We start from the raw sequence: 24,042 nt of genomic DNA on the forward strand, positions 1-24,042 counted from the left end.
CAAGAAGGCAGAACATTAGGCTGGTCCACATGAGCACATTTCCAGGTGGATTGCGGTTTATAAAGGGAACACTGCATGCAGGTGTGCATGAGCACACGTTTCAGAAATGTGATTATTCCTTTTTGGAGCACGCCATTTTCAGCTTTTGTGCACATGTCCACTTTTAGTATGCTTCCAATGCACTGTTTCATAAATGAGGCTCCAGACAGATAAAACAAATTCACCTAAGCCAAGTTTTGGCAGGGTTGAGAGGAAAACAGACATAATTTCCCTGAGTGCTTGAGTATGTCCCCTCTGTATTGAGCTGCTAATCTAATTACATGTTCAAATATGCAGGACATTGGTCCCCTTGCTCATAAATAAATAAACAGGTAGATAGGCAGTAGCTCGAAATCAATTAACATCGTTTGCACTCAACCAGACAAATCAGAGATAAAGAGACCGCTAGTGTCAAGTGTGTCAGTGACCCCTGCTGTGCATGATGCAATAAAATATTCATTTAAGTGAAAATATTTGTTGAAAGCGGTTTAAGCGCAAAGAGAAACTGCCATTATGCTAATGTGCTAAACATTAAAAACAAAATACTGCTTGAATTACTTTGGTGGGTAGCCTCTAATCTTTAATCATGAGAGGGATTCCAACAAGAGTCAGAGCAGTGGCTTTGTTTTTTAAGATAAGATAAGATAAGATAAGATAGAACTTTATTAATCCCTCGGGTGGGTTCCTCTGGGAAATTCGACTTCCAAAAAAAGCACAGCAACGACCAAAGTTACAGTTACAGAACTGTTTTCAGCTTTTGTCAACTGATGATCTCTTGAAACTGCACTTCAGAGCTCCGCTGCCTTTCGTGAGACGCCGGCAAAAGAGGACGGAGAATTAAATAAATCATTACGTGCTGTCCGATCCTTTTATTCCATTACATTGTTGTCCATTTTCTTTACTTCATATCCTGCCGCTGTCTCTTGCCGTGCTCATCCTTCAGTCACTTTTCCGCTTCTCCTCCTCTGATCCTGTTCAATTAAATTTCCCAGCTCTTTTCATTAAACATCGTGTCATCCACTTCCCCTCTGCTCGTCCTGCCAGCTCTCACCTGTACGCGCTGTGTGACAACTGGCTTTAATGTGATTTTTTAAAATCATCAAATGATTTAGGCTTGAATTGAAATGTACCTCCCCTCCCCTGTTACCACTCTTCCAGACACATTAAATTTCTAACCATTACCTTCACCGCGCCCCTTTGTCTGTTCACCTCACTGCAAACCTGTTTACCTTGTCCTCGATACAAGCACATGGCCTGGAAGCTCCCCTGCTGGGCTCTAATTGGTGATCGAGATGTGCGCGGGAAGGAGACGGGAGCAGCGTTTGGCCCATTTCTATTCCCTCATCACATTCACAGGGCCACAGTCACATCTGCGTAACCATGGTGATGCTGATAAGGTGACTCATGACTATTCATCAATGGCGCCACCTGATTGGACAGCCCCCGAGAGCCTTGCAAAACGTATTCATCAGCGCAGCCTGTGTCCCTGCTCTACCTCAATATGCCCCTCAGGATGATGAGGAAGCATCTCTGCTTCTGTTTGTTTTTAACACCCGCTTCTTGTCTTCACCTCACCTCCCACCTCTCCCCTCTAATTACCTGTCCTCTCTTCACGTCCCACCTATACGTCTCCCAACGGTCTCTCTCTCGTCTCTAACCCAGTGGTCTGCTCTCTTCGCTCTGTCTCAGTTGATGAAGACATCAATCACGTGCACATGTGACATGAACTCTTGCTCATCTCGCCGTGTCCCTTGCTTCTACTTAGAAATCTTGCACGTATCTCACACAGGTTATTTAATCACCACAATAACGTTGGAGTAGTTTCTGACTAATAACAAAGGGAGAAAAAAAATTATTTAATCATATTTCCCCTGGACATGTTTTTGTTTTTACTAAAGCGCAGTTTTAAAGCCCCACAAGAGACACCAAATGTGACTCATCAGCCAGTTTTTGTCCCATTAGTAGTGTTATTTTATTCCATTTCAAAGGTCATTTGCTCTTGTCATTATCAGTTTTTCCAGTAACCCTTTTAAATAATGTGCTTTCCTTGATTCAATACAATATTATGAATCAGTTTGAGCGATCTATCTTGCAGGCAGCTGTTCCTTTGGATGTTGTTAACATGATGACCTTTGACCTTAGATCTCCCAAAAGGAGATGCAGGGAGCTCATCAGAGCTCACTGACCTTCAAGTGAAGTAAAGCTTGCAGTTTGCAGACTAAAATCCACAGTTTAGTGCAGAAAGCTGTATTTACATGCATTCGCAGCCCACATCATGTCGTTGGAACTGTAAGGTAGATAATAATACACACCAAGACAGATTGGAAATGTGTGGGAACCTATAAGCGCCAGGCTGTAATAGCCATTTTGACATTTCTATCTAATCTTTCACTATGATTCACACAGAAATGAAAACCATGTGGCAGATTTACAACAGGAATGAAAGTATCATTTTTTTACTCAGCTGAAATCTGTCATTTATATTTTGGCTAATAATCCCACTACAGTGTTTTGTGAAGAGAAATTTTCCGTTTTTATTTTCCTCTCTGATGTTTCAAAGAGCCAAGACGTGGCCCAACATTTGAAGCTCAACCCAAGTTCAAGTGTATGACTGGATATATAGCATCAGTAGTTTTTCTTTCTTATTTTCAAACACAGCAATAAGAGAACAAATTCAGAGAAACATCTTCAGACTGATTCAAAAAATGAATAGAAAATAGAAATAGAAAATAATTTGTTACTAAAACAAGTGTCACAGGTCTCTGTGATTTTTAAGGATGAGCCAGTTTATCAACTATATGATTGCATGTTTCATTAATACATATGCAGGTAATCCTGCTACTGTTTGCTGCTATGCAATACTATCTACCCTCTTATTTCTCCTGCTATATGGGATCTCTGATCTCTGACCTCTCTTGTTTTTCAGGATTACCAGAAAGCTGCCAGTTAAAAATCCAGATGGACAGCGGTCAGTGATGGGCAGCTTGCACATAGCTCAGGGAACATTATGTGAGAGCACAGACATATTCTGTTTAGGTGGTAGTGTAGCTGTCGTGGGGGATGCGTGATGAAGGAGGTATGCACTGAAATAAAAATTCCAGTTTTGAAATGTGTGGAGTTTGTGCTGTAAAGTATAAATACTTCAGGATGTCTAAATAAGAAATGAAGTCATTCATGCTGTCTGAGCATACATGACAGCCAATAAGGATTTAATGTATGCTCAAAGAGCATACAGCTATGAGTTAGCTTCGCTGGCTGTATGTAAAAGATGGGCCTAGCTTTTCCGTCTGAAAAGCAAAAAAAAAATCATAAAAGCTGCAGTCTCTGTAATGGCCAGCAGAGGGCGACTCCTGTGGTTGCAAAGAGAGGTCAGATTGTATGAAAGCCTATTGGAAAATGACCTTGCAGCTCATTTGTCCACTTGATGACCTCGGTAAACATTAGGTATGAATAGATTTGCTTATGTCTTATTTGCTGGTTTCTCTTAATGAATACAAATGATGTGTGCATATATAGTATTGTGCAAAAGTCTTGAGCCACCCATCATTTGCAAACGGGCAAACATAAATGGAAATGCAGCATAAAAGACAAAAGCAGAGTTTGTATCATTCTAAAAAGCAATATCTGGTATGACCACCTTTTTTCTTTATCACAGGCAAGCTTTCTAGGGATTTCTTTAAGTAGTCTTCAGGAATAGTTTTGTAGGCTTCATGATGGGGATTCAAAGCTCTTCTTTGGATGTTGGCTTCCTTTTGTTCCATTCTCTGTCAAGATGATCCCCGCTTCAATAATGTTGAGGTCTGAGCTCTGGGGAAGCCAATCATGACTGATAGTGTTGCACTGTGTGTTTTTTACTGCATTGGTAATGTGTTCGGGATCACTGTCATGATGCAAAATGATGGTATTTAATGATGGTTTAAAATCTCACTCTATAGTTCATGTTCATGATGCCATTAATTTTGACAACAACACTGGCTGAAACACAGTCCCAACTCATGTCCAAGATGATGGCTGTAGACACTTAATACTGCACCTCTCTCCAGAGCTCGTCTGCACAACACTGACAGTGATTTGAACCAAAATTCCAACTTTGGATTCGTCATTTCCTAAAATCTGTTGCCACTGATTTTCTGTTCAGTGCTTGTGTCATTTGGCATACATCACCTCCCTATTTCTCCCTATTCTCCATATTTAGGAATGGCTTCTTCACAGCACCCTTCCACTGAGACCATTTCTGATGAGGCTTCAGTGACTGGTCAGGTCTTCGCTGGATCTTTTCACAGCATGACTTTCAGATACTGTACATCTGCTGTAGATAACTTTATAGGTCGGCATCTTTTGTGTTGTTAGGTGCCTTTTTATGATTCATAGGTTGGTAAATGGCTTAACAAAAAAAAAGATCACATTACCCTGAAAATGGTCTGGTTCAAGGAGTGGACTGAAAAAAAAGCAAATGTGAAAAAGCATCTGATGTCCAAAGACAATCTTTGGATGACCTTTACCAAGCCTGGAGAACTATTGCTCAAGACCACTAATATGTTTTATATCCAGTCTGCCGTAAGCTTGTTAGTTGTGTTGTATTTGTAGTGCAAAACTAATCAGTTGATTATCAGTTAGTTGACTGAGGGAAAAATAATTGGCAAATATTCAGAAAACTGGTTTGAAACCATTTTAAGGAACAATTTGCAAACAGAATCTAAATTAATATTCTCTTGTGAAAATTTGCTTTCTCATGCTAAGTGAGAGAATCTCACAGTGTGTCTTTGCTTTGTAATGGATAACGAGAAATGTCACATCAGGTCAGGCTCTTGAAAAGTTTTTTTTTTTTTACATTCAATGAACCAACCAATTACTCTGGAATGAAAATAATCATCGAGGAAAATTAAAATTAAATTAGTCACTGATGATGATGACTGCATGACTAATTAAACCCTAAAAACATGATTGCCGAGGTGAAAAACATTTGTCAGTCAACAGCACAGCTTCTTACGTATAACAGTCCCAGTAACCCAAGCTCTTTATCATCATCTAAAAGAAACCACTGGGCTTTAATCACAGAGTGATGAACAAAAAGATTTAATTTGTGTAGGAAAAACATTGACTCTGCCATTTATAAAGCTAATGTTAACATACATGAAGGCAAAGGTGTACATATGGAGATCTTTGAGGCTGGACTACATTTTATATGAGGTTCATTTAAAAGAAATCATGCTCATATTGCAGGTTTATAGCAAACATTGAAATGCCATTTTCGTCTGGGCATGCAAGGGAATTTGTGTTTTATTAACACATTATGAAGACTAAGATGTTTTCAAAAATAAAAAATAAAATGCACTATCTTCCTAACCCTTACAAAAAGAGACCTCTTATTTTTTTTAAATCACAAGTTTGTTTGTTTTTCACTAGATTTCACAGACCAACCCTATAAAATGTACATATTTAGTACATTTAATTTGAGGTATGTCTTCCTCTCAATGTGAGCCAAGCAGTTACCCATTTGAGCATGGACTCTACACATGTCCAGATGTGTTGTTGAATTGCTCTCTGTTCCTGAACGAGTGTGACTGTGCAATGGTAGTAGCTGCCTCGGATAAACATGTTGACCCACTATGTTCTAGGCATGCTCAGAACATAGTGGACATATCAGGACTAAATGCTGGCTAAAGAAGTCTCTGATTATGCTTCTCATCCAGCAAGGATCTGGCAGTGTGTGGGCGTGCAGTGTCCTGCTGAAACAGCTGCAGGGCAGTGTGCTGCTGTGAGAATAGCAAAAGTACAGGCTCGAGCACCTTGATACCTCTGTCCAGTCAGATCTGCACCAAGAACAAGCAGAGTTGGTGCTCGCATGGATGCAAACCTGCAGCAACAACTCCGACACATATACCAACATTCAAAATCCCAATAGCCCAGCCTTGGTCAACTTTAGCGATGGCTAGGCTGTGCATACACTGTGGCAGTGAAAGTAAACAAATTCTGTGGTGTACAAGTGCACAAATTACAAATTCCTCCATTAACCAAAAACGACTTCCTGAACACGTTTGGCTTTTCAAAGAAATAAGAATTATAGACCAAGAAATGGATTTAAAACAAAGATTAAAAATGTATTTCAAGACACTGAACTTGTACAACAGAATCTTTTTGGCTTATGAAGAGAGAAAACAGAGAATACTGAGATGTAAATGCATGTAAAAAGGAAAAAAAATCAATAAAGCTGCAAAAATTGCAAAGCTGGTGTTCACTCACGCTGTCTCGCTGGCTGTCGTCCCCGGACCGGTCATCCTTTTGCATGGTGCGGGCCACCTCTGGCAGGGCTCAGTCAGTCAGAGTTAATCAAAAAGTGGGCTAACAAAACAAAAAGAAATAAAAAAAGATATAAGTATTATTTGTACCCATTTCACACATTTGTATTAACCTAATGTCATTATCAAACTGGTGATGTAAAGTGGTATAAAAAAATCCAAAGTTCTGCTTGTTCTTTGTGAAGATTAAACCAAATGGAAAAAAACAGATAAATATTTAAAGAATTTATACGCTGAGTGTGGAGTTTCTAAAATGTACTACTTATTATTTTCAGGTAAGAAAGCAGTAATTTGACAGGCTGAGGCTCTTCCACCTCCTGGCAGCTTTGTGGTTTCAGAATATGAAAGCTTTGATCTCCCAGACAACATGCACATGTGTATACATGTGCATGTATGTGTGCGTGGTAAATGGGGAACATAATGCCCCGAGTGTGTTGGTAAGAAAGGAGGCATGCTGGGATCCACTGGCCTAATAGGATGCATTAGAGTGTAAAATGTAAAGGTCAGTGAATTATCAGCCAGAGTTGCACAACCCTTTTCTGTTTACCTGGCCTAATAACTTTCTTTCTCTCTCTGCCACACACACACACACACACACACACACACACACACACACACACACACACACACACACAGATAGGACCAACTGTGTTTAAATGGATGTCCAGAACCATTCCCAGAGCCTAAAGTGTTTTGACACATGCACAAAATCCGGTGTAGCTTCAAAGAAATGAATAATCTAATTGGTATGGTCTGTTTGCTGCATAGATAAATAGTCTATTTGAGTGTTAGCATTCTTGTCATCTCTTGTTTTTATGCACCTGCGAGAAGCATCAAGAAAGTAATCAGACAATTCAGAATTCCTCGTTTCACTCTCTCCTGCGGTTCTGCCTATATTTCTGTCAAGGCTAGTGCGAATCCATATGTGGATTTCTCCAACAGCAACTTCTTCCGTCTGTGTTCCGCATGAGTGGTACCCAGCCAAGCAATGAATTTTTATCAGCCATATAAAGCAACCTATATACCTTCACATCACTTCTTATTTACTATATAATCCTTTGTTTCCATGGCCCACGAGCCCAGGTACAACAGCAACTCCATTCTGTCCCTGCCTGCCTGACAGGACTCAGCAGAAACACTGGATGTACTCTAAGTGAGAGATCAGCCAAAAAGGTCAGACATTATCCTTCTGTCTGGTCTGTCAGACCAGGTGCATGTCCACTAAAAACATGTGGAGTGACAGGATGGTCAATTAATCACCACAGACAGAAAAACTGAAGGGCTGGACAGACTTTATTGATTAGTCTCTGAAGAGAAGAGAAGAGAAGAGAAGAGAAGAGAAGAGAAAGTATTGCTTTTTATGTTAGTCCAAATCTTAGTACTCATCACCATCATGAACATAGGGTAAACATGTTCTTCACTAAGCATGCACAGGCACCTAAAATTTACACACAATGATAATACTCAGACATTTTCACAGACAAGTTGCATTCAAACAATGTAACAAACACACAACAATGTAATGTAAGGCACACAAGGCAGATTATAGTGCATGCAGAGCACAACACAACCTCAGGGCAAACCACAGCCTTGACCTATGCCGAACGCTCATGATCAACTATTTGTTCATTTGTTAACTGTTATGAACCCATACACTTCCCCACATTTACTACAGGTCATGCATTTCAACTGTTTTGCTTCAGTGTTTTCTGATTTAGCTTTAGTTTTAAAGTGCCATGAATGAATAAACAACAAAGATGCAAATAAATATTTGTTTGAATCTCTTATTTTACTTTTCCTCTACAGTCACCTCTTTCATGACAATGCAAGGGCCTGTGATTATGCTGTCTGCATGTTCTACCAGTGCCCGTCTGGAAAACCCTGTCAATTATTTTGAATTTGGTTATGTTGCAGTTTGGCAACACTATGCAGCTATTTATCAGTCAGTGCAGCTCAATGCTACCAGACTGACAATGCTGGAAAAACTCTGACAGACAAATTGGTAAAAACATTCTGTAAAGTTTCATAATTGTAACCTGAAGAGTCGAGATACCATCATCTGACAAAACCCATCCACAGACAGACATATAAATACCTGCCAAAGAGCTCAAAATGGCCTTTGAGGTAGTCACCGCAACAGCAGGTTTCTCCAGGACCAGATTTTCCCATTATTGCACAAACACACACCAGCTGTGTTATTTTTGTGCTTACACACCATAAAAAAATACTTCATATAACAAATGTAAAAGAGTGTGTGGCAAGAATGTAAAGTGGGCCTGCATTTAAAAATGGAGATAGCAACAGTGACATCATCCATTGGTTTATGGAGATTGAGTGGAGAAACTTGTTTGGGGTTTTGTTTGTTTGTTTTTTAATGGATTTTAATGGAGAGTCATTGCCAGCTAGCTTGCTTAGCTAAATGCATCTGCAGAGTCACAGCAACAGAGGCTTAGAAATCGGTCTTGCAACCACCAGTTGTGAGGGGAAAATGTGTATTCGCTGACAGGTTGTGAGTGGCTACAGTGCCAGTCATACAGGGCTTCGGGCTGGTCAGCAACACCCTGGTCATTAACTACCTATGGTAAAACATGTACTCCTCACCCCGCCCCCAAAAACCTCCTTGTGACTGCTTTGATAGTTAGTATATTGCTGTAATCACAGTTTGAATGGAAGTGACAGACGTGTCTACAAACATTGTTTTGTTACAGTGAAAAGTCCAAAACGACGTGGACATGAGGAAGGTGTGCCTTCAAAGTAAAGGTTTTGACTCAACAAGTTTCAAAAGACTCAACTTTTACTTTGAAGTCACGTTTTCAAGTATTACTGCCACTCGTCTAATAGTTAGCAAGTGTTTGCAGACAAATATAAAATATACTGGGAACCACCAGTGCCCCCCCTCAGACACACCTATGCTATCAATTTCAAAATCCCACTTTGCTTTGTTCTTGAGTTATTTCATTCATAACATTTTCAGAAAACTTGACCTCTTACCTTGACCTTGAGGTCAAGGACGCTGAGATTTGAACTTGTCAGAGACTTTTGAGAGAATTTTTTACAGTGAGAGAATTTTTTGCAGTGGTAAGAAAATACAAGAAACTGTAGCCATCTGCTAGCAACCAAAGGAATTAGTAGGAGGATTTGGGTGCAGGGCGTAGTTTGCAACCAATTTCACCCAGTGACAACCAGTAACATCCCAGGAACCACCTCCAAGCAGTTGGGCAATACACAACTCCCTAGCAAGCAGTGGCTGCATCATGTTCAATACGGTCGACAGCTCTTGAGCAACGTGTGCATGAAATATGTACACTAGAATTATGTTCATACAAGGGAATTCTGGACTTCTTGGAAGGGGCTTTAATGTTGAAATAGATAGCTACAAGATTAGTTGAGGTGAATTTGGGATTTTTAACTTGGATTTCTGTAGAGCTTTCTCACAAGGTTAAGCCCACCTTGCTGCTGAAGTTGTATAAACACGAGAGGTTGTATCATGTGCAATATGGACATTGTGCAGCGCTCATGAGTCAGCCAATCCATCCATCCAGTAATCATAAAAAAATATGTGCACAAATACATGACATCTGTACATCTTTCAAAGTATTTATTTTGCCATGACAACACACACACGCACACAGAAGTTGAAAACAGCCACACTGTTTTGGCTTTTAAGGGGAAGAAGCTCTTAAGGAGAATGAAGCAGACTTCTCTTCCCTCGCCATCTCTCGAAGTCTCTCTGGTCCTGGCCGGGAGCCCAAATCTGATGATTCCTCAAAATAATCAGAAGAATTTCAGCCTTGAAAGCACTGGGCTAATTTAACAAAAACTGAATCAACAGGAGACATGGCTCAGCTACAAATACACAGAGAGAGAAATAGAAGGATAAACGGCATCGCACTCTACATCTCAGCCAGCTATTAGTATTCACCTTGTTATAACACGCTGCTGGGAGCTACGCTAAGTGGATGAGAAGAATACCAGCATGTAAATTCTCAATTAAAAGTGCAGACAATAATTACAGTTATCTGAACTGTGCTATAAGGATTGGTCATGCATGCCTGCACTCCTGACAGAAAGTCTAAATAAAGAGTCAAAAAAATAATAATAACAATGGCACACTCTCTTCCGGAAACAGCAACACCTCCCCGACAATTTACTTGTCTAACTGATCTCTCACAGACATACGAGTCAGCAGCACCAGAGTTTGTGCATTAAAACAAATCCTTTTGTTATTTTTGTTTTGAAGACAAAGGGTCCTTCTTGCTTGTGTGTCTGAGTGCATGTGCTGGATCAGCGCAGCAGAGCATGTGCCTGCACCGCGACCACAGGGGGCTGATTTCTGTCTGAGCTCAAGCATTAGTTACACAAGGCACGATTAGACTTACACATCCCCAAATCCAGACATGAGAACTGCCCTCTGCTGGTGCCAATTTCTTCCCATGTCCCTTTGATACATCCTCTGTTGGCTTTTTCAATTAACTTCCTGCCACCTTTAGGAGAGCAATGAGAGTTTATCCTGTATAATCACATTAGGCGAGAGAGCAAAAATACGATGAGGCACTGTATGGCCCCGCTCCCCACACCCAACTCAGTAGTAGAAGGTCACGACTGTCTAATATGCTCTAAATTTTAACTGCTGTTTGAAATGTGTCTTTTTTTTTCTTGTTGAGAGCTCACAGCTGGTTATTGAATAATCCCTCAAAAGTAGCTCAGCCTTTTATTGTAGCCGTTCAATCAGCTGAGATGAGCAGACACTGCGGCTTTTGTTGAAATAGCCAGTCGCTTTTATTCTCTTTGTAGGCTGATCTGCCTAGACTCTATTAGTCAGTCTAGGCAGTCTTTTTGTACAATTTGTCAAGCTAATATTTTGTCGACAAGCCGCTGGGAAGTCATATATAAAATATTAATATTCAACCTTAGATGGGAAACGCTGAAGTGGGACAAATCCGTAAACAAATCAGTCAAAGCTGTTGCAAAGCTTCATATTAGACTCTTCAAATTAAAATAAATTACAAACCATTATGAGGTACATTAAAGTGTTTGCTGGGTGAATAGGCAAGGAAACGTGTTTGATGCGCACTAAAAGCTCCCCACATGCCATCCAATTATGGGTCTCATTTCTCAGCCACTGACAGAAGAGGGCTTTTTTTTCCCACCTCATGTAGCTCCTCCACTTATCTGAAGATGGCAAAACAAATAATATCCAGTTGATTTAGTCATTTGATTTTGGTCACTGATTGCTGCTTTAAGATCGCTGTTCAACCCCTTTTGAAGTAAGATGAGCTCTCGCACGGAGGAATAAACTGATTTTTTTTAAAAAGAAGTAGAAGAAGAAACCTGGCTTCTCAGTGCTGAGCAGCAAGCAGCTGTCTCCCCACTCACTGACTAAAACATAAGCTGAAACAAGGCAGTGGCTCCTCCAAGTGGTGCTCTGATTGTTAGTTATGACAGTAAAAGCAGAAAAGATGAGGCTGAACTTGTAAGGAAACAGCGATGCCGACGCCTTTATTTGCCTGACCTTGTCTTGTCCTATATACTAAGGGCAGCCATTTACTGCCATTCATTACATACGTCAGCTAACCAAACCACTGAAGGGCACACACACACAAACAAACACTCACTTATACTCAAAGGCATGCCACTGTAGATTTGCAAACACGCGCCCTTGGAACACAACACACAAATTATAGATGTGTGCTGTCACTTCAGGAGGGATTGTGACAGTCCTTATTCTCTACTTCAAAAATATACGCTTTATCTTATGCAAAGCTCCAATTCACTGTCAAGCACGGACGAATGGAAAGCGTCTGTAATAAAGCCATATCTGGCAGAACAGCACAAATTTCCTCTATTCATTATTGCAGCGCTCTGTTGACAGTGATGAAGTCTTTGCGGCAGCTCGAAACAATTCCACAGCAAGTCGACCGTGAAAATACAACAACATTTTACCTGAAATGTAAATTGGCTACCACCCCTCAAGCCTCCTTAAAAATAATTGTCTTATATTCCACCTATTGTCTGACAGACCCAGGCGTGACTCAGACACTACACTGTTTTCTTGTTGTGTAGTGAAATTGAGGTCGTCACACGTGGGAGTATTTCGAAAACAATTCGATATTCAGCTGCGCCGTGACAACAAAGTGCCATCTGATTGAATTTCCTTCAATTTTAGGCAATTCAGACACACGTATTGGATCGCTCACCGCTAAAAAAAAAAAAAAATTGATTGGTGTTATATTTTTAAAAATCGTTGAACGCTTAAAAAAAGACAATACATTTCCGAGATCATCTGAAGACCAACTTTAGAGTCACTGAGATCTTTCCTAAAGCACTAAAATACAACCTGGTTTTATAGCAAAGCATGAAATAGTCATGAAAAAATAATAAATATGTTTTGTTTTTACACAACTTTGAAATGAATGTAGTTTAATAGCAGGTATACAGGCAGACCCATAATTTAATGGACAGACACACACATACATGTCGCACTGGCTATGAAAAAAGTGACAACTGTTGTGTTTTATCTCAAACGATCATTTTTTCTCACCCTAACCAATCATTTTTTTTTATTCCTAAACTCTAAACAATGGCTAAACCTTTGATGCAATCACCACCACCACCACGCCCTCCAGATTTCAAATGTGGATGGAAAACCTTGAAAATTAAAGGTGGAAGATTTGTGTCCAGTAAACCGATAAAAAAAGAGTCCATTGATTAGAGCAAACGCAGTGAAAGGATTTAAAAAGTGTGAAGAAGTGCATAGATTTTGAACTTAGAACTACATGTTCATGATTTTTTACAGGTTCTTTCTATTGATACAGACCTCCCCCACTGCTATTCATACTACACCAAATAGTTACTTAATAAAAAAGTAACTATTTGGGCAAGATACTGAACCCTGAGTTACCCCTGATGCACCCATGTGAGTGCAGGAATGCTTGGGTAAAAGTCTCTAGAAGTGCATAAGAAAGTGCTTGGTTTGTAGTAAGAAAGCTCTTTCTATTAAAACAGTAGAAAAGCATTATAAGCATTAGTAGTCCATTTATTTCACAAACTGCCTAAAAGACTTTTATAAACCATGAGTTGGAATATACAGTGTGGAAGGTTATGTGCTGTAAATTTATATAACTTTACAGTTTTAACTGCTGCAGCTGCTGTCAATCTTCCATTTTCACCAAAGACCACCTCTTCAGTTTAAGAAGTCCTTGAATTCATGACAGTTTTCAAACCCTTTGACCTTTCATATCTAACCTATCGCTTCTGGCAACTTCTCCAATTTATCATAGTTAATACAGCACTAATTGTCTCATTAAACCACTCTAATCAGAGGGCTGATCCCCCTCCTCCCCTCATACAGGATTTTGCTCATTAGGTTCAGTTTATCCACTGCACTGCAATTCTTGTGAAAAGAGCAGAAAATGTTCTGGGTCTCAGAGGGGAGCTTTCTAAAGCCTGAGACCATTACCAGGTAAGTGGTGTCTATTGGAAGATAATGCTGAGTAAAACTGCAGAGCTACAGTCAAACAATTTTGGAGACTGTTGGGAACTAATGGGATAGCTTAGAGTCTATTGGCTTGACTTATTTTTTTACGTGTTCCCTATCGCAGATCCATTAGCTTAATGTAAGCACAATACAAAGCCAGTGGTGTACCCCATTAGTATATCATGTATATGACTTAATAATTGTTTAAAGAAAATTTCCCATTGCTCTCAGCAATTACAGATAATGGTTTAATGGTCTTTTATCAAAACTTGTGAGTGAATGTTCTGATAAATGCACCAGTCACTGAACGGTGCACTTTTGTGCACTTTCACTGCTTGGTTCAGTTTTCATCAGCCTCGCATACAGCCTCAGAGGGCAGCTGTTGTCAGGAATAATGCACAGAGAAAGCCCTTGTGTGCTACTGCCACATGACAGTATTATCTTCCTGTACTGTATTTACAAAATGTTGTATTGTGTTTGCAGGCTGTAAACTTGGATCAAATAAAATGTATCTCATCCTATTTGAGACAAATGTAGCTGGAGATTACAGTATAATACAGTAGAACTCGTTTTTTCTCTCTTTACAAGGTATTGATGATCTCAGGACTGCTGTATTAAAAAGTGAATTGGAGATGCTTTCCTATGCTTTCATCTCCTTGGTTTTTAGTTTTGAGGCCTCCACCTACATAATCAAACTCCTCCACCCCTATTCTCCAAGCCAGGTTCTCAGGGTCTCAGATCAGGGCCTTCTTCTGATTCTCTGTACCCAACTTAAAAGCTCCTTAGCTAAAAAAAAACAACCTTTGGAACAACTGACCACTCCCACTTTGCACCTGTGGCTCATTTGGTCAGTCAGGCATTTGAGCAGTCTTTGTGTTTTGTTTTGTGTTGTTTTGGTTTTCATTGGTGCATCTATAAAACACTTTCTGCTGATAAGCAGCTTTGCTGTTCCATTGCTGCCCCCTTGTCTTCATTTGTTAGTTGCAGTTTACCAGAAACTTCATGATGTATACTTTAAGTGCTGATGTTGTGTTTGTGGCTTGCTTTGCTGACCCCTGGTGGCCAAAATATATACATATGAAATTATGCTGGGCTGATAATGATTTAGTGTCATTAACAGCATAGTATAATATTACATTTATGCAAAAAAAATCATTGCAGATTCTGCATATAAATGTGTATATATTTCTATCTATTTTATTGTCGGATACGTCCTATACTGCAGATGCATGGAAGAAGTGTTTTGCTTTAAACTTCCAGCAGAGGCTCCCAGAGAACCAAGATTTATTTCTTGCCTTCTACTCTGTATAAATTTTAAAATGACAAAACTTAATGATATTATAAGACATGCTGCAAAACAATATGCTTTTGAATACGAAGCAGCGATATATATTCACTATATGCTGCTTCTAGAACAGGTTTTTCTTCTATTTCCGCTAATATCAAATTGCAGAGTTGTAAATATTTGTGGTTTTTCCCTGAGCTGTGATACCCAAAGACAAAGTCTGCTATCCAATGTCCCCCCTAAACACATGGTACTAGCCCTGTTGACATCATCGACCCCAGGCATTAGAAGGCCCTGCAGAGCTGGTGATGAGTCACTCCTGTCGGTCCAGGCCAGTAAAAAGCAGCAGACACACAGTGGTGGGGCTCTATTGCAACTTGCATCTCTTTCATCAGATGTGATTCGATATGCACGCTGATGACCAGCAGGACAAAGAAATGAAGCAAGGTCACGAACCCGCGTCTGCTGGTTTCTTTCCATGTAATGACCCGGCTAGCCTGACAACTCCATGCTTTCACAAGAGCTCGTGGGTAAAATTCTGCAAGCTAAATATGAGAAAGATTTTGGAAGTAGCCTTTCATAATCACATACAGTTGATTTTAAACTTGAACTGCAAGTTGTTGTACTTTAATGTAATTATTTTATTAAGTCATACAATTAACTAGAAGAACCTTTAAATGGATTGTCGGTTATTGTAAACATCACAGTCGACAGTCTTCTTATCAGACGTGTGATACACAAACTGTTCCACACACACATACGCACGAATACACACTTCAGGGGGAAAACAAATGTGTCAAAGCACATTAAAGCATTTCCACCTGAGGCTTTTCATGGTATTTCTCTTGGCTCAGTAGCTTTATCTCGTGCGAATTTCTGCAGTGTTAGTGTTGCACCTTTTCTGCCCCACAATATTTTAACAGGCAATTTTTATTCCAACTGAATGAACACAGCTCTGCCGAGTGCCTAGGCTTGTGGGGTTTTTTTTTTCTATCTGTAGTACAAATGAAAAACTTTTTAAAATATAAAATATTACATTTAGTTGGTAATTTCTTGATTTGATCCTTAATTTAAGCAGTGTTAGTGCTGGTCTTCTGCACACTCCAACGCTTCAGGTCAAAATTGCCATAAAGCAAGCAAACAAGATACAAGTAAACAAAAGTGGCAGACTTTAAGTGCCCTTGTGGATTTTGTTATATTGAGGTCTAGACTGAGAAGGAGCATTAGAGTAATATCAGAAATAATGGTGATTGGGCCCCTACAGGCAGACATTTTCACTCAGCTGGGAATGAAATCAGCGTGTGTGGCTGCACTGATGAAAAGGGGTGGTGATAGGGAGCGGAAACTTCTACAATAGAGAGGCCTATTTCATATATCATCTGCAAACAGTGTATTCTGAAGGATTCAATGATGAACTGTTATTGTCCATGTCTGTAGTTCTTATTAAAGATCCTACCACCTGTATAGAGACTGACTATTGTAGTTCCATGTAATGGTTTGGAGATAATCATTGATTTTCAGATGTATACTTGAGCTTATTCAGACAGAATATGTCATTTAGGATTTTTTTTTTCTGTTATGGGTTTTCTAATGTGGGGTGGGGATGGTACATTTTAATACCTTGATAGAAAAACACACAATGGAACAGTGTTAGTCATGGTTTGGTTTCCCCAGAGTCTAGACCTCAACATTATTGACACAGTGTGGATCATCCTGACAGAGCACACAACAAAAAGCACATTCAAGCTTGTTAGAGTTGTAAAAACTCTATTTTTGCCTTATATACTGCAGTTATATACTGAGTTAGCATATGTTTCCATAAGCTGATATACTAAAAGCCTGTATAGATACACTACCTACAATTTTTACACATAATTGTGAGCATTTAAAATTCAAACTATAGTTTTTACCTCGAGTTTGGTGATATGTGTTTCATCATTTGTGTCTGCAGGGAGAAGCCTTGCTCTTCATGTGGTTTACAACAGCTTAGCTTTGAAGGAGAAAGTGCTTTTGTTAGCTAACTAGCTAGCGAGCAAACATTCAGGAATATTTGGAGTTAACTGTGTATCTAGATGCAAGTTAGGCCTACAGGTGATAAATAATACATTAAATGCCTTTAATCCTCAAGTGACCAAGCTATCATAACTGAATGAGGTCATTTTAAATTTCATTTTACACAGGAATACTTTCAATGGCTACATCAGGTTCTGTAGAGCACCCCCGGGCCATGGACTGGTTTGGTACTGGGCTGCGAGAGTTGAGGCTCGGGTGTGAAATTTATAGTTTTCAGGGTTTTTATCGGTTTTTATTGTTATTTTTTTGTTGTGTTTATCGTTAACTCGGTTTCCCTGGGTCTTTTCCCATGTGTAATGAATAAATATTTTTTTGTACTGGTACTGGTTTTATGGACACCTTAAGGCCAGTCCGTGAAAATATTGTCAGACATAAACCGGTCCGTGGCAAAAAAAAAGGTTGGGGACCGCTGCTGTAGAGAACACTTTGAAAAGCTACAGTACCTAGATAGCTAGATCATTGTGTTACAGCATTTACAATAAACAACAAATAACTAACAGTTGAAATAAAAAGTAAAAGAAAAGTAAACAATTAAGTTAGGTAAAAATAGTAAAAGTAGGACAGTAAGAGTGTAAAAGGAAAATGCCATTGTAGGAAATATTATCACCCCAGCCATCTCTACATGTTAAGTCAGTGCTCATTACTACATAATTTAAGGAAGACAGTGATCCAATCTGCTCCTTTATTTTGTAAGGCTGGGGAGAAACATTTGTTTGCTGATTCTGACCCCATGCAAAAATGGTAAATGGCCTGTATTTGTATAGCGCTTTACTAGTTCCTAAGGACCCCAAAGCGCTTTACACATCCAGTCACACACTGGTGATGGCAAGCTACATGGTGGCCACAGCCACCCTGGGGTGCACTGTCAGAGACGAGGCTGCCGGACACTGGCACCACCGGGCCCTCTGACCACCAGCAGAAGGCAACGGGTGAAGTGTCTCACCCAAGGACACAACGACCGAGACTGTCCAAGCCGGGGCTGGAACCGGCAACCTTCCGATTACAAGGCGAACTCCCAACTCTTGAGCCACAATCGCCCCGGCAGAAATACATTTGGTTATGTTGTCATGCTTTATTGCAATCATATACCCTCAGTTTACATTAAACTGGAAAACCTTTGTTGGCCAACACTGCTTATGACAGCAGCATTTCCCAATATTTAATTAATTTGTTTGTTATTTGGTCCAGTCATAAATTAAACTCTGATGAAATAAAATGCTTTTACAGCTTAACGCTCATATCGAGCAATGACTTTTGTCTAGAGCCAGATGTAACACTAAAAGAAAGTTAAAATATACAACACCTGTAAATCTAATATGATCATTTTTCTTTCTTTATAAGCAATATGAAATTATGCAGCAACAACCCTAATAGATTCTAGCAAGCAAGCTTGCATCTTAGTCTTTACATTGGTTCCCAGTTGATTTTAAAATGCATTTTAAACTTTTCATGCTTAAATACATATGACTAAATGGACTAGCTCACTAACTTATTCTTGTTCATGCTCAAAATTAGATTGAGAACTAGGGGGAGCAGTCTACCACCACACTACTGCAGCTACATTTATCTTACCCTGTGGACTTTTCGGTTTAACCAGGTCTCCTGGGAAGAAAAACTTTAAAATCAGAGTATAGCAGGAAGTCAGTTAAACTTATCTGGACAATTATGTATCAGAAGAGGTTCTTAATCAGTTACAGCTGCTTTTGTGTTAATTATATTAACAACAGGTTCACTAGAGGGGCAACAATGAGACAAACCCCAAAACAGGAATGGGTTTATAGGTTAGGGCCACTGACATTTTTTCCCTCCTCATTTTTTTCCGACTGTTTTTTGCATTTGCCTAGGCTCAGTGTCTCTACTGGTAGCATGACATACGGTGGCCCCTAGAGACAAAGCACATGCAAACTCCAAAACACTTGCAAACTCCAAAACACATGCAAACTCCAAAACACTTGCAAACTCAAAAACACTTGCAAACTCAAAAACACTTGCAAACTCAAAAACACTTGCAAACTCCAAAACACATGCAAACTCAAAAACACTTGCAAACTCCAAAACACATGCAAACTCAAAAACACATGCAAATTCCAAAACACAACGGAGGTGCTCCAGGACGCTAGGGGCAGTGTTGTTGCAAAATAAACGGCAAGTTTGTCTGTATGGGACGGTCTAGTCTCCATCTCGCTTCCCAGGTTGCCTAGCAACCATAATACTAACCGCTGGAAACGTGTCATACAACTTTGTTTGACAGAAATGAAGGAGAACATATTTTGTTAATTTGTTTGTTTGTTTCTACAAGAGCTTTGTGTGATTTGATAAGTATCTGAGGCTGAGACCACAGGACAGTAAAACATGATTTTTGGGCTTCATTTCTGTACTGAACAGTCATTTAAGATTAGTTAGTAAATAACAATTAGCTAATGTTGTTCATGAGACTAAAGTCATATCACTTTGGTAATGTAAATATAATATGGCCAATATTATAGTTATTATATTAATCATTATTAGCTATTACAGCAGTGAACATGAACTCTGTGCCAAATACTGAGCCTCAGTACAGATTCAAGTTGCAGTTATTTATATGTCTTATCACCTTAAATCTTCACTCAAAGACAAGTGTCTTTGACAGTGTATATATAGGTGTATCATATATAAGAGACAAATGTTGTTCCTTCAGTATGTTGGCATTACTAAATTTGCCGAAAAATATAACGGTGTACAGAAAGAGTTGAGCGCGCACAGGCAGAAATGTTGAGAGCGTAAGCAGCACATTGCGAGCAAGCGCAAGTGCAAATACTGAGCGACAGGGGCTGCTAGCAAACACTGAAATACATTTTTGCACGCAGCAATGAATTTTGTTCACTCAAATTTAGCTTTTCTTTGCTCAAAATAAATTTCTCCTCAAAATGCAACACTTGCACCTGCAAATTTTTTTTTACGTGCGCTCAATTTTTTTTTAACGTGCGCTCAGAATAGTGGCACAAAAATAACGCCATACTAAAGAGGTAGGACAGGTAGGTAGGATGGCACATCAATACATGCTGTTGCTGTAAGGTTTGCTGTGTCTCCCAGCACAGTCTCAAGAGCATGAACGAGATTCCAGGCAGTTACTCTCGGAGAGCTGGACACGCATGTAGAAGGTCCTTAACCCATCTGTGCAAGGAGGAACAGGATGAGCATTACCAGAGCCCTAGAAGATTATCTCCGGGATACCACTGGTGTTAATGTCTCTGACCAGACAATCAGAAAAAGACTTAATGAGGGCACCCTGAGGGCCTGATGTCCTCTAGTCAGCACTGTGCTCATTGCCTGGCACCAGAGCCCAATTGGAATTTACCATAGATACCAGAATTGCAGGTCCACTCCTGGCAGGTTCACCCTGGGCACATATGACAAATGTGAAAGAGTCTGATGAAGCCGTGAAAACCATTATGCTGCCTGTGACATTATTCAGCATGACTGGTTTGGTAGTGGATCAGTGATGGTCTGGAGAGACATGTCCATGGAGGGATGCACAGACCTCTACAGGCTATACAACGGCACCCTGACTCCCATTAGTTATTGGGGTGAAATCCTTGGACCTGTTCTCAGACCCTACGCTGATGCAGAAGATCCTGGGGTCCTCCTGGTGCACCACAGCACCCAACCTCAATATGCAGGTAGGAGCATACTCGCCTGACCTAAATCCATATAATGCTACCAAGAACGCCGCCAGGCTGCACCTCAGACTGTCCAGAAGGAAGGGATGCCCTAGTCCAGATCTGAGAGAACATCTCCAAGACATCACCTGATGTTGTCAGGCCCTGCATACAAGCATGTGGGGGCCGTACAAACTGCTAAGTACCATTATGAGTTGCTGCAATTAAGTTTTGGCCAAATGGATTAGCCAGCTGCATGATTTCAGGGTGTCTTTAAAGTCAGCCGTCTGTAGGTTTATCATTTTCATTGTTCCTCACACATTACCCAGTCCATATCAGTATAGATATGATATTTTTCCCATTTCGATCCTATGTGTTTTTTGAGTCTTCCTTTAATCTACAAGTTCTCTTCTGCATCTTATTCATGGCACCCCTTGTTGATTTAATCTACCATTATCTAGCATTCTATATCGAACATTATATGCAACAAAACCTTTCATATCAGGAGGAAATATAATCTCTTACAAACTTTACTCCAAGTAATTGCATTCTGTGGTACCATTGTACAAATAAGTGATTCTAATCAGCTGAGCTGTCCTGAACTACATGGTTCAGAAAAATTATGGCTTCTGTATACTGGAGGAGTTTCCTCTCATGGGAACGCTGTGTTAAGGTCACCATGGGTTAATCATAGCAGGCAAACCAATGAGAGCAGCAAAATTCTGCTGCTCTCACTATGATTTCGTGTTTCTGATTTCTTGTCATGTTATGTAAAGAAGACCCACCCTCTGAGGCTTAGTCTAGCCTCGGATTATATCAGGAGAGCCAGAAAGCTGATTACATATCTGTAATCTTATTTTTATAAAAACATTTCCAGTGGCAGAAATACAGAGCAGGGCTCTTTTTTTTCCCAACAAACCTCCCGTGATAATCAGATTTGCCAATTTGAAGCAGCACCAAAAACCACGGAGAAATGTTGCCATATTGTCTACGTAATAACGGTCAGCTATAAACCCAAATACTTTCCAGCAGATATGCTTACACAACTGGTTCATCAAGAGAAAACATTTGCCATTAATTAACACTGTAAGTCATTTTCGGTGTTTCAAAGTGAAACAGGACAAGAGACTGATCACAATCCCCTGAATTCTCTTTTTAACCATTTAAAAGGGGCATAGCAAGCTAATCGTACAGATACACAAGACCAGAAGAGTTAGAAAAGCTCATTTTCATAGACATGTCATAAACACCTGGCCTGACCTCTGCAGGCATCAAAGAACTATGTGAATACTTTTTGGCACAACTCACTGTTCAAAACTCTGCGACTACATAAGTGACCCACCTTTATGCTATAAGACAACATGTTATGAGATGTGAAATTCATTTAGGTCTCTCTGAGACCTGTGATCCAGCATCCTTAAACGGTCTCATGGCATTAAACCCTGTTCCACCAAATATGGTGGGGAAAGAAAGGAGAGTGGGAGTGAGAAAGCAAAGCATGAGTGACATTTTAGGACAGAAAGCATTTGAACCAAGAGAAAAACTGCCGATAAACAATGTCGTTTTTTACTTTGCATGAGAGTCTGTGTTGTTCGAATAGGAACATTTCATTTTAGTGCAATCTCATATCTGTGTGAGGGACTATTAGAATAAGGATAGGATGAGGATAGATAAGAGTGCGATGATGCATACAGATATCTGTAAATGACGGAGAGTTTTATTGGGGCTTTACTATTGCACTGTGCTAGAAAGACTGTGACTTACTGAGTGATTCCCAACTTGATTAAGAAAGTAAGGACTGTGGTGTTGGCCTGTTCGTGGGTTTCAACTGCATCCGGAGACCTCTATATTATGTTAGCGTTTCTAAATGTCCTGTAGGTGAGGATCTGAGCATGAATCTGTCCAAGGTCTACTCTGTCTCATGTCCAAAATTAGCTGAAATATGCTCCAGCCTCCCGCCACCATAGAGGGAGAAAGAGAGAACAGATTAGTGAAAACCTCCTGTTTTAGCCAGCCGCATGGGAAGAAGAAGTTTCACATGAGTTGATTATCTGTGACAGAGCTGATAGCTGGCATTTTCTGATCCAATTACTCACTCACCAGAGTAAATGAGGGTTAAATGGTAAAAATGGTAAATGGCCTGTATTTATATAGCGCTTTACTAGTCCCTAAGGACCCCAAAGCGCTTTACATATCCAGTCATCCACCCATTCACGCACACATTCACACACTGGTGATGGCAAGCTACATTGAGTTAAGTGAGTAGCTTGCTGTATGTTGCATACATGAGTACCACATTGAGTTCCTCGGTACCCTTGCAATAAAAATATGTAACTCAAAACACACTAAGGTAAGTACTGGACTGCCTACACCTACATTACAAGGCGTTTACACGCTGTAAGTAACCCCACTGAAACTTTACAATGTAACCTATGGCTAATGTGCACCTCCCCAAACTATACATCACATTGGCACAGTCTGTAAAACTACTGTGAGTGGCCTGTTCAGTACTGTTGACTCCTCCTGTGCACTTCCAGCTACTTTTTCACCACAGATTTATCAATGACAGCATAAAAATCATTGCCTCAATATAAAGGATTTTAATAACAGCCTAGATAAAAGAACTAACAGATATCAGCAAGAGTTCAAAATCAGAATGGGCACGAGACGATATATGAAGATGGCTCTGAAAAAAGCTGATGACAACAAAGGTTGGGGACACAGGCAGAAAATAAAGTCCCAGCTTTTAATCAGTTTGTATCCATATAAAAAAACAGCAGGACACAACCACAAGCTAATTAACATACAATGTATTATAATGCACAAGTATTAATGCTGCCAACAACATCACCCACTTGCCGAGGTCATATATAGATTGTGCAAAGACTTTCATAATCTGACTTGTTGCGGCTGTGGCTTCCTATTACAGTACCACACTCAAATTAATTGAGCTCTCTAAAATAACTATACTGCATACTGCATTGTTAGGTGCTTGATTTTATACACCTGCAGCAATGGAAATGAAAACACCTGATTTCAAGGATTAAGAGGTCTGGCCCAATGCTTTTGTCCGTATAGTTGACACTGAGTTCAGTACAGAGCAGAGAAGTCTACTTTTTCATCTCCAGTAAATATTTTCCAGTGCTCTACAAAGTGAGATCATAAATCCTTCTTCTGTGCTTCAGCTGGCTAACACATGTCACTAACAAAACAGATAAATGTTTTTTCTCT

The 24,042-nt window shown here is 39.9% G+C and overlaps 1 protein-coding gene across 1 annotated transcript in view; it reads right to left on the bottom strand.

Annotated features, from left to right (window-relative positions):
* The window catches only part of LOC146621397 (3',5'-cyclic-AMP phosphodiesterase 4D-like), a 42,206-nt gene that overhangs the window by 12,953 nt on the left and 5,211 nt on the right, over positions 1-24,042 (bottom strand). Inside the window, exon 2 of the mRNA XM_085367375.1 lies at positions 6,283-6,381. Within this exon, the coding sequence (XP_085223501.1) occupies positions 6,283-6,327 (45 nt within the window). The 5' untranslated portion in view covers positions 6,328-6,381. The remainder of the gene's footprint in view (positions 1-6,282; positions 6,382-24,042) is intronic.

Source organism: Diplotaxodon limnothrissa, linkage group LG12 (assembly GCF_057381915.1).
Source record: "Diplotaxodon limnothrissa isolate DT_005_m linkage group LG12, D_limnothrissa_male_GT1.1, whole genome shotgun sequence".
Lineage (NCBI taxonomy): Eukaryota > Metazoa > Chordata > Actinopteri > Cichliformes > Cichlidae > Diplotaxodon > Diplotaxodon limnothrissa.